The 12,044-nt window shown below is 42.8% G+C and overlaps 1 protein-coding gene across 4 annotated transcripts in view; it reads left to right on the top strand.

Moving 5' to 3' along the window:
• The window catches only part of IQSEC1 (IQ motif and Sec7 domain ArfGEF 1), a 114,147-nt gene that overhangs the window by 44,165 nt on the left and 57,938 nt on the right, over positions 1-12,044 (top strand). For 3 of the 4 annotated variants that reach the window (XM_044670088.1, XM_044669921.1, XM_044669836.1), the window contains exon 1: positions 7,850-9,111. In XM_044670088.1, coding sequence (XP_044526023.1) covers positions 7,850-9,111 — 1,262 coding nt within the window. Of the gene's footprint in view, positions 1-7,843; positions 9,112-12,044 lie in introns of those variants that run through there. The other variant, XM_044670006.1, reaches the window with a different exon arrangement.

Here is a 12,044-nt window from a genome sequence, read left to right as displayed (position 1 = left end):
ATATATATATATACAATAATTTTATGGCAGAATCACTAGTCAGTCAGTCAGCCAATAACCTCCTGCTTTGTAATGAGTTGTTCACAGTGCTAATCTAAGAAAGGCATAAGTCTGCCCTCAAGGAGCTCCCAATCTACAAAAAGATATGGAGAGTAAATTGGAGATAGGGAATGCTTAGGATGAAGGGGAATGGGGAAAGGCTTCCTGCAGAACCTGGGATTATTAAGTAGGACTTGCAGAAGTCAGAAGGAGGAAATGGGGAGGGAAAGCATTCCAGGCAAGGGGGCAGCCAGGGAGACTGCCAGGAGTTGGGAGATGGAATGTCTTGTGAAGGAGATTAGTGTCACTGGTTGCAGAATGTGTGTGTGTTTGGTGGGGAACAGAGGGAACAGTGTAAGGTATAAGAAGATTGGAAAAGGGGGCAGAGTATGTTATGAAGTGTTCTGAATGCCAAATATCCTTTTTTAACAAAGACAAAAAAAAAAAGAAAAAGAGGAAAGAGTGGAGAAAAATCAGTAAAAACAAACCCATCAAAAAAAGTCTGACATTTTGTGCAATAATTTGAATTCTTGAAAAGAAGCTGGAGGGTTAGGGAAGAGGTCTTACAGTTATTTTGTGGCTCATCCTAAGGCAACACCTACCCTAAAATATACTAAATACTCCAGTTATATAATTAATATACTAATATACATCTCATCATTTCTTTAAAACAACAGAAGCAACGTAGCCTTAGTATAGCCTCATCACTGCTAAGGCGTATTTTTAATTTTCAGAGTAAACCCTAACTTGGCCATTTGCTCTATGACAGGGGGAATGACTCATAGAGGCCTGTATAGATTGATCAGCAGGCCAGAGGCCAGCTTCCTGCCAGATCTCATGTGGAGACTTCTTTTGCCATTTTATTATTTTCCTACTTCCAATATGGAGATTTCTCCTCCCAAAAGAAAAGCCTAGATTAGCTGAAGGCTGGAATCACCAGAGAGTTTTGTATGCTAATCTCTTTGCCACTGACCCCTGCAGTTCCTCCAAGACCTTGGCCCAATTGAAACTTTGTCCAAAAAAGGTCAGTGCTATATTGGGCACCGCTAGGAAGAGGATTCGACATGGAACACAGACACATTATTCTCCCATGGGCGCCCATATCCAGGATGCTCTTGTGTCGAGGTCTGGATGCAGATGTAAAAGCTGAAGGAAAGGTATGGTGAAGATCACCTAAAAAGATCCAGGGCTCAAGGCTGCCATATAACATGAATTGGGACTATTCAGTATGGAAGGATGGGTGAGAAGAATTTTGATTAAAACCTATGAAATCATGAAAAGGATAAACACAGAGCATAGGAACTTGGATTTAGAGAGAGGGAAAAGGACCATAGATTTGGTCCATTCTCCCATACTTTATAAATAAGGAAATAGTGCCAGAGTAGTTAAGTGACCTGCCATGTGATAAGTAACAGAGTAAAAGGAGCTGACCAAGTTAGGGGCCAGGAGACCTGGATTTTGATCTCTGTTTGATAACTATGTGACTTCAAGCAAGTTATTCAACTTCTCTGGGACTTCCTCGGACACTGAGAGAAAACTCCCAGATAACTCCAGACCTTGGCTAAAGCAGATTCTTCCTCTGGCTGGAGTTCTTAGAGTAAAGATGACCCAGGTCTGTTTCAGAAAAGTCAGCAAAGCATAAACTCTAAGGAGTTCTTCCTATGTTGGAAAGATTTTGAGCATTAAGCTGTGTCTGTTGTCTGAGGATCAGCCTAAGAACAGAAGACGCTCGACGCTAGTAGACTGGCCATTAGATGATATTTTTTGGCAGTGATAACCCATGAAATACCCTTGAAGGTTAACAGAAATTTTTAAACTAATAAAAGTGCCTTATGTTACACAGTTGGAAATAAGGGTATGGAATCAAAGGGTTGCACTCACTAGAAAATATAAATAACTTCAAAAAGCTTTAAATCAAAGTCACAGATAATAAAAACACATTTCTGTATTTCTTTCAGGATTTTAAAGCACTCTCCACACACACACACACACACACACACACACACACACACACACACACACNTAAAGCACTCCACACACACACACACACACACACACACACACACACACACACACACACACACACACACAGAGGAGGGGCAGTTAGGTGGTTCATTGTATAGAGAGTCGGGCTTTTAGATGGGAGGACCTGGATTCAAATTTGGCCTCCGACATTTCCTAGCTATGTGACCCTGGGCAAGTCACTTAACCCCAATTGCCTAACCCTATTCTTCAACTTTGTTATCAGTTCTAAGACAGAAGGCACAAGTTTTGGTTGTTTTTTTGTTGTTGTTGTTGTTGTTTGTTTGTTTTTAACAAAAACATAGGAAGGAAGGAATGCAAGGATTTTCATGCCCATTTCTTAGATAAGGAAACTGAGACACAATGAGGTTGTTGACTTGCCTGTGGTCATATAGTAAATGTTGGAGTCAGAATTTGAACCCTCGAGACCACAGCTCTTTTCATTCTCCTTGTATATTGTGGCCTCAAGTCTACTATTTACCTCTCTAGAAAGAAGGAATTGTCCTTCCACCTTGTTACAAGCCATCTAGCTCTGATTTTTTTGATTTTTATAGGTCCTTTTTAAAATTACACAGACTCTTCATTAACATAAACCAACATAAGACCACCTTGTCCACATTCTCCTCCTGGGCAGAATAGTTTATACCAGGACACAATAGCACTTATTATCATGTGTGGAAGAGCACACATTGACATGCTTGCCAAGAGCCCAACTTCCACCAGAGAGTCCTTGGTTTCTTTCCACCATCTTGTTTTGGTGTTAAAAGCTGTAGGAAAGGGTTGAATGGGTACATAACTGTTAAGGATAAGGTGAATAGAGCATGGTCTAAAGCCTTGACTCTCTGTGGGTTTCTATCCAAGCCACTAGTAACTTAGACAGAACCCCAGCTTTCTCCCCCAAGGCTGAAAAGAGGAGTTTGGCTTCCATTCATTCAGTAAAGAATGGCGAGGCATAGAGGATGGACCAAATATGTTATTAATGGTGGTGCTGCTGTTATTGATGGCCAAGCCATCAATATAGTGAAAGCTGAGCTACAAAAGAGATCTTAAAGATTATTTGCTCTAATCCCCACAATTTGCCAATAAATAGTACCAGAGAGATTAAATGATTGGCCCATGGTAACATTAAATAACAGTGGAAAGAACATTAGATTAAGAGTTTAAAGACCTGAATTCTGGCTCTAGGGGCCTCAATATAGCCAGATAGTAAGATAATCTTTTCTTTTTTCTTGTCTCTCTCTTCCTTTTAAAAACTAGTCTGAAGTTCAAGATGAGCTGTCTCCTCTCTATATATAGATATTAGAAATTATTTTCTCCACTGACTTTCTTTGGATCTCCCTAACATGGATAAGTACCCTGTGACCATTTCCTTCCTAAGCAGAAATTTTCTAACATGACTTTGAAATTCTTTTGCTAACTCTTTTGAAGGTCCTCAGTGACGGATGAGTGAGGAGAAGCAAAAAGCATGGATGAACCACATGGTCATTCTGCCCCTGAGTAATTGAGGCTTGATCATATTGCTATTACTGAAGGGAAAACTTTCCGTCTCTTGTATCATCACCATTTTTTAAAAACTCTTACCTTCCGTCTCAGAATCAATACTGTGTACTGGTTCCAAGGCACAAGAGCAGTAAGGTTTAGGTTATGGGGGTTAAGTGACTTTTCCAGGGTTATTCAGTTAAGAAATCGGAGGCCAGATTTGAATTGAAGACCTTCCATCTCATATCATCCCAATTTGATCTAGGCACCGAAAAGGATAGGAGGGTGATGTTCTGCTTTCACCCCTAGTTTCCTAGCCTCTGATTACTGGAGTTAGGGAACTGTTACAGGGCCTTGTGGACTGGGTTTGGGTTTGGTTTGGCACCAAGAGAACACAAGGTTTGAGTTGCTATTAAAAGTGGACCTTGGATTAGTTTGTGTTATTCATGACATTGCAGAACCAATGAAGAAATAACCAAACCAGCTCTTTCCTCTTGGAATAGGAAGTGTGTGCTAGATGGTATTCCTAGATAGGGGAAAGAGACAGAGAAAGACAGACAGAGAAATGGAGAGAAAGAGGGGAAAGGAAGAAAAAGAGAAGGAGAGACAGAAGGAGAGAGGAATGACAGAGAGAGAGAGAGACAGGCAGAGAAAGAGGGAATAAGAGAGGGAGAGAGACAGAGAGAAAGAGGGAATAAGAGAAGGAGAGAGACATAGAGAAAGGGAAAGGGAGAGAGAGTCAGAGAGAAAAAGAGACAGAAAGAGAGAAAGGAGAGCAAGAGACAGAGACAGAGAAAGAGAGAGGGAGAGAGAGTCAGAGAGTGAGTTAGGGAAGAAGGGGGGAGGTAAAGAGACAGAGAGATGGAGAAAAAGAGGGAAAGGGAGGGAGAGAAAGAGTGAAAATAGGAGTGAGGAGAAAGAGGGGGAGAGAGAGAGAGAGAGAGAGAGAGAGAGAGAGAGAGAGAGAGAGAGAACAAGAGAGCGCTCTTAGAGCACAGCCTTAGGGGCCAGTTTGTATGCTGTGTGGGTTTTTTAAAGAGTCTCGCTCACAATCCAAAAAATAGAAACTTTCTGCTTATAAATGTGGAAGTGAAGTCATCTCTTTGGATGTTGTTCAATAACCTCAGGGTGAGAGAGAAAACAGAACCACCCTGGCTGACTCTGAGGCCAAAGCTGTTCTATGAAAAGTCATTTGATTTTGATTATTTTTTTCTACCTTCTCTTCTCTTTATTTCAGCCTTGGAAAATACCTAACTTCACCAGCCTTCTTCCTCATTAGCTCCCTCCCTGTTCTGTGGAGTCACCTCCTGAATAAAATCTTCATTTTTTACTTTCAAAAAATTTTTATATAATGTGGTACTGCCTGTCTTTTGTACTTGGACAAAGTCTCAGACCCTCGCCTCCCTGTCAGCAGGATGTGTACTTAAAGTTATATTTCAACCACAAACATGGCTTTACACTAAGCCATCCACATTTTGTTGTCCTGTTCCCCTGGCGACTGTTTATTAGGGAACCACTGGCCAGGGTTGGGCAACAAGTCTCTGAATATACGATAGATTTCTCTCTCTTCTCCTCACCCTCCACTCCCTCATCCCCCAGCTTTTATTGCATGTCAGTCCCTGACTTTCTCTGCATTCGCATGCACACTATCTAACTTAACTGAGCGCATCAGCCCAGATTGCTTTTCTCTCCAACCCATTCCTTGAATTCAGAACCTACATGGTACCCATTCTATACAAGTATACTAAAGGACCTACAAAGATGAGTCAAGCAAACTGTCATCCACAAACTTACTATGGGGGTGACTAAGGTATGCAGACCAAGAGTAATGTAAGACATTTAAATAAAAATATAAACTAAGCACTATGAGAGTTCAGAGGAATGAGATTAGTTTCAACTGTAGGAATAGTTTTTGGAGGCAGCACCCCTTGACCTGGGTCTCAAAGTATGGGCAGGAATTGAACAGGTACTAAGAGAGTCAAGAAGTAGAAAAGAGTACTTCAGGCAGAGAAAATATGGAATATGTTTAGGCAAACAAGAAATTCAGCTTAGAAGAACCAAAAAGGGGAAATGGGATGAGAAAGGTAGCTGGTGGGCCTTGAAAGCCAAGCTAGCAAATTTAATTGAGAATTAGTTAATGTTACTGACAGCCATGTAGAATGTGATTTCTGGGCCCAATGGATGAGATATTTCCAGGGTCTTTAACCTGGCCCCATCCATATAGGAGTCTGAAGAGGATACATAGTATTCATTTCCAAATGTGAAAAAGATCTGAACATAAAGTCCAGGGCAGGGATATGCAGCCACCTCAGTCTGGCCAATGAAAGTCATGGAACCTTTACAAGAACTCTGTAAAGGAATGCTGTGGGTCTTACCAAGGCATCAGTGGATTGTAAGGGTCCTGAATGTGGAAAGGTCCCCTCCTCTGCCAAAAAAAAAAAAAAAAAAAAAAAGGGCAAAGGCTATTCATTGTCCCATTTTTCTTTCTGTTTCCAAGGCTAAGGAAGCCAAGCACCTAGGAAGAAGAGGGAGCTTTCCTAGCTAGCTGATGTTAGAGAAATCAGCCCTGCCCATTGTTTTATCAACCTTCGTAGAATATCAATTCTGTGAAGATGTATGTCAGACTCCCAGTTCACCAGGTGAACCAGCTACTTGGATGGTTCCAAGGAAATTACCTTTGTATTCATTCAGTAATGTTGGTTTGCTACCCAGTTCCCTTGGAAGCATTCAAAGTAACCAGCAGGAAGAAAATGAGGACCCTGAGTGAGAGAGCATGCTATTTCCTCTCTTATTTGAAATGCCTGAACATCAAGCCTTAGAGCCAAGCAGTCCTTTCTCCCTCCCAGGGCTGGGGTTTTAGATTTTCATGAGCCAAAGGGAAAGGAAAGTTCTGATTAGTTTGGGAACTGAGAAAGAAAAAGGAAAGGGGAAAACTCTCAGGAAAGAAATCCTGGCAAGCCAGATTTTTTAAGTTAGGCTCATAGCCTTTCCCCCAACTATCTTTTTGTTGACCAATATGACACCCCACATGTGACACTGGGTCTCATAGGTGTCTCTCACATCAGCCTATGTCTGGATCTCATGCTAAGAATATGAGTAGACCTCTTCTTTCTCCTAAAGAAACTGGGCTTTCTTTCTGAGTGCATAAGTTCCATCTGTCTCCCCACAGAGCCAGCCCAGCCACAATCACCCACACAGACTGTTCTCTGGCCTGTGTCTTTGTCAGTTAGGCCAAAATGAGCAATCAGATTAGGGAGAAGAGAATTCATTCTTTTTCTTGTTTTTTCCTTTATGCCCAAAGAGCAGGCTCCAACTGATAGAATGTGCTGTGTTTTTCTGCTTTTATATATATGTTAGTAGAGTAGAGAAAGCTTGATTCCATGCTGTGCTGACTTTTTTAGGTGCATTAATGTTTATCATGAAACCTTAAGTTTGTAATTTATAACAAAGAGCTCTTAGATAAGAAATTCAAGAAGTCATCAAATCCATCCCTTTCAATTATGTATGGTAGTCATCAAACCTTTCTTGAAGGGGGCAGGTGGGTAGCTCAGTGGATTGAGAGAGAGGTCCTAGGTTCAAATCTGGCGTCAGACACTTCCCAGCTGTGTGACCCTGGACAAGTCACTTGACCCCCCATTGCCTACTCTTACCACTCTTCTGCCTTGGAGCCAATACACAGTATTGACTCCAAGACAGAAGGTAAGCCCCTCCCCCTCCCCCCGCCAAAATAAATAAATAAACTTTCTTGAAAATAATGACAAGCCGAAATATCTGAAATATTATTGGAAATTAATCTGAAAATTATTGGAAAAGTAACTATAAAATGCAAGTTCCTTAAGGGCAAGAACTGGTCTCCATTTTGTTTTTGTATATTATGTAAATACATAAATGCATAAATATTTGTCATATGAGATGTGTCTACATTTTAAAAGGAAGGAGGGAAGGAGGGAGACAGACAGAGAAGGAAGGAGGGAGGGAAAGAAGGAAGGAAAGAAGATTTAAAAGGAAGGCTTCCAGAGGGGCTATATCATAGCATTTCATTGTCTTATAAACACAACAAACATCTTGACAGTTTCCTATGCTCCAATTACTCTCCATCTTTCAGACAACTATTTTATAGAATATAAAGAAACTGGTCAACTGTCAGTCCTTTGCCTCAAATTTTTTTATCTGCCCTCCTTGCATCTTAAAGAGTATTGTGAGAATCAATTGCATTGAGTATTTTCAGTTCTCTGAAATGTGTAAAATGCTACACATATGTCCAGGATTAGTCTCATTGTTAACTTTTCCTTTTCCCGCCTAGGTGGAAATGCTAGAACGGAAATATGGGGGCCGTCTCATAACCCGCCATGCAGCACGAACCATCCAGACAGCTTTCCGCCAATACCAAATGAACAAGAACTTTGAGCGACTCCGGAGTTCTATGTCAGAAAATCGTATGTCACGACGCATCGTGCTGTCCAATATGAGAATGCAGTTTTCCTTTGAAGGGCCAGAGAAAGTCCACAGCTCCTACTTTGAAGGGAAACAGGTCTCTGTGACAAATGATGGCGCCAAACTCGGGTCTCTGGTCCAGTCTGAGTGTGGCGATATCGTGGAACCAGCAACAATGAAGTCTCCAGCTGCCTCCAGTGACTTTGCCGATGCCATCACGGAGCTGGAAGATGCCTTTTCCAGGCAAGTAAAGTCCCTTGCCGAGTCAATCGACGATGCCTTGAATTGCCGCAGTCTGCACACCGACGAGGTTCCCCCCTCTGAGCCGATGAGGAGCCGAGACCTGGAGCGAGAGAGCTGCGGGAGGGAGCTCAAGCCGGCCCTCCACAGCGTGGACCATCGGAAGCTGGACGAGATGACGGCCTCCTACAGCGACGTCACCCTGTACATCGACGAGGAGGAGCTCTCCCCGCCCCTTCCCCTTTCTCAGTCTGTGGACAGACCGTCCAGCACTGAGTCGGACTTGAGGCTGCGCTCTATGAACTCTTCCCAGGAGTACTGGTCAATGACTCACAAGGATGACAAGATGGACACAGACACTAGTTGCCGGAGCACCCCTTCCCTGGAGCGCCAGGAGCAGAGGCTAAGGATGGACCACTTGCCTCTGCTCACCATAGAACCCCCAAGTGACAGCTCTGTGGACCTCAGTGATCGCTCTGAACGGGGCTCACTAAAGAGGCAAAACGCCTATGACCGAAGCCTTAGCAACCAGCAAGGGAGCCCCAAGCACGTGCCCCACGGGATCCCCGCCAAGATCATCCCCCGCGAGGAGCCGGAACCTCGGCACCGGCCCCGGCCCATTGACAGTCACTTGGCCATCAATGGTACCGCCAACCGGCAGAGTAAGTCGGAGTCGGACTATTCTGATGGGGACAATGACAGTATCAACAGTACCTCCAATTCTAATGACACGATAAACTGCAGCTCTGAGTCCTCCTCCCGCGACAGCTTGCGGGAACAAACTCTGAGCAAGCAAACCTACCACAAGGAGACTCGAAACAGCTGGGACTCGCCAGCCTTCAGTAATGATGTCATCCGGAAGCGCCATTACAGGATCGGATTGAACCTCTTTAATAAGTAAGTGCTCTGCCGCGGTGAGGCGTCTGAGCTTCCATCCCTCTAATCAATCAATCAGTCAATTAGTTCATCAGCATTACTCGGATGTTCTTTAGTTATAAAGTGGGGGAGAGTGAAAGAAGAGACAACTAAACATGAGAATTGGGCAGGAAAGGATCATTGAGTATTAGCCAAGTTTTATTAAAGGAACTAGAAATATTCAGCTTGGAGAAGAGAATATTTTAAGAAGACTTCTGTCTAAGAGTTATTACTAAGAAAGTAAGGGTTTAAAGAAGAGATTTTTTTTTTAAAAAGGGCATAATAGTTGCCTTCAGATATTTGAAGGGATGACACATTGAGACATTAGTTATATTTCTTCTTGTCTCAAAAAATAGTACTAAAAAAATGGATCCACATTGCAGTGGAGCAGATTTTTGTCAGAGAGAAGGAAAGACTTCCTGACCACTAGAGGCACCCAAGAGTGCAATGGGATAGATCTGTTAGAGAGAAGGAAAGACTTCCTGACCACCAGAGGCACTCAAAAATGCAATGGGCTGCCTCTGGCTATAATGGATTCCCCACCACTTTCCATCAGTGAAAATCATCCAAGTGGAGGCTAGATGGAGGTTAGACTTCACCTAATGCTGGAGAAGGAGGTTCCTATTCAGGTGTGAGCTGACCTAAGTGACTTCTGAGCTCTGAAGAATCAGACCTCCTGTTAGGGAAGTTGGAGCTCTAGAAAATCCTATTTTGGACCTATTAAGAACTGAAGGCAGGCAGGGGTTTCTCATGACTACCAAAGGGTTAATTGCACCAAAGCTTCACTTTCTTAGTAAAGTGTTTGCCCAGTAGAGCAATTATGGGAATAGCCTGAGGTTGAATTGACTTTCCTTTCAAGCTGCATGTTTGTCTTTCTGTTCAGATTAAACCATTATTACTACAGTATTTAATATAAGGATTATGGGACCTCTGAAAGACCCTTTGTTTTATGCATATGGGTTCTGATGAGGGTAAGGGACCATTCATGGAGCTGGCAGTATAGGAACAAACGATTTGCCAAGGGTGCTGTTGTTGCATTGATGTCACTTGGATCTGTTTACACTCAGTTCTGAAATGCACTGTCTCCGCACCTTTGCCAAAAGGAAAAACAATGGCTTCTGTCTCTATCTTCTGAGACCTCTGTTCTCTCTGTGGAGAGTGTGAGCATGTCTGGGAGAAACAGCTGTGCCAGCTTCAACGAGGGCATCAAAGGCAGGCAGTGAGGGCTGGCCTTCGTGGAGGTCTGAGCAGCTTAGGAAAAGTACTGAGCCCGGGCTGATTCCTCCCCCAGGAGGCAGTGAAGCTCCCATGGGCAGTTGGAGGCAGGCTAAAGGCAGGCATATGGATAGAGGAAGAGGTCTGGGGAGCAGAGAAGGAACCTTTTCCCAGCTGAGAATTCACAGGTCCAAGTTCACCATTTGTTCTACATTCTCATTCCAACCTAGGCAGCCATATACAAATAGAGATCTTTGCAGTTTTTAAACCATTTTCTCATTGTCTCTCATCTCATCCTCAAAAACACAGGTCAACAAGACAAGTCCTTTGATTCTAGATTTTTGCAGATGATGGTCCTGGGGCCAGAGGAAGTCAAAGTTATATAAGGTCCTGTGACTCACAAATAGTGGGGAAAAGGACCAGTTTACCTGATTCCTGGACCAGAATTCTTAGTATCTCCTGTGTGAGTGACACAAGGAAAAAACCCTCAACAGAGTAAGGAAACCTAACTTATGGAATGGAAACTAAACTAATTCAGTGACTTTGGCCATTGCAAAACTTCTCTTTTCCTCACCTTCCCATCTCTGGTGCCAAAAAGCACATTGCCTTATGGTACCTAGTAGATGCTTAACAAATGCTTTTTGACAGATTGATAATTATCTTACAGAGGCGTTGAGAATTGGATAAGATAATGGTTGTAAGAGCTCTCTGGAAAGTAGAAGACACTGCAGAAATAAAAGAAATTGCCATGACTTTCAATTAATAGGGGGATGGGAATGGAATCCACAGCCTCCCTGAATTCCACAGGGAATCTTCCAAATTCCTTTTAACCAACACAGCCTATTTCTGCCTGGCTTCCCCAGTGTCACCTGGCTTTTTATCAGAGCTCTTCCCAAATTGCTTGAGGAACAAAGATTCATCTTTAATTCCTTTTACCATTTTCCAGGGCAAAGGGGGAGAGTAGAGTCTCTAGAGCTGTGAGTGGCCAGAGGGTAGAGAGCAGGGAGGCTGAAAAATAAAACCTATAATATAATCCTGTGCTGAATGTTAGTGTGTTGGTCAGGGGCATACAAGTAGCTGGGCTCCCCTGCTAGAACAAGCTCCCAACATTCAAATCAGTGTGTGGACCCTGATGAGGGTCTGCTTGCTAACTGGGTAAAAATAGTGGCATAACTTTAAATCCTAGGTCCCAAAAAGAAACTTGCAAAATGTTGTCTCCTAGCTTCCTTCCCTCCACCCTTCCCTGAATCCCCTAAAGCTTTAGAATATTCAATTAATCAAATATTTATTAAATGCCTGCTATGTGCTAGGCAGTGAAAATACAAAGAACCATTTATGTAATACTTTAAGCTTCACAAGATGTTTTCCTTATCACAACCCTGTGAGGTAGATATTCAAGTATTATGACTCCCTTTTTGCAGAGGAAAAACTAAGACTCACACAAATGGAGAATTTTTTGCACTAATTAAGTGGCAAATAGCAAGCTTCTTGAGAGCAAAAAGCACCAGATGTTGATGGGTCACTGAATTGGAAATCTTGGCTCTGCTGGAAGAATGTTTCCTCTAAATTCAGCCTCTGAGTTATAGAGTGGAGACTGTTAGAATCAGCAGAGATAACTTATAGATTAAATGGCTATCGTTCAGCAGTGCCAGACCAAGGTCAGTTGGCTGTGTGTGTGAGTTTGATGGAGAAGAGAGGGA

The sequence above is a fragment of the Gracilinanus agilis genome, chromosome 1, assembly GCF_016433145.1.
Source record: "Gracilinanus agilis isolate LMUSP501 chromosome 1, AgileGrace, whole genome shotgun sequence".
NCBI lineage: Eukaryota > Metazoa > Chordata > Mammalia > Didelphimorphia > Didelphidae > Gracilinanus > Gracilinanus agilis.
This window is presented reverse-complemented; position numbering and strand designations above follow the sequence as displayed.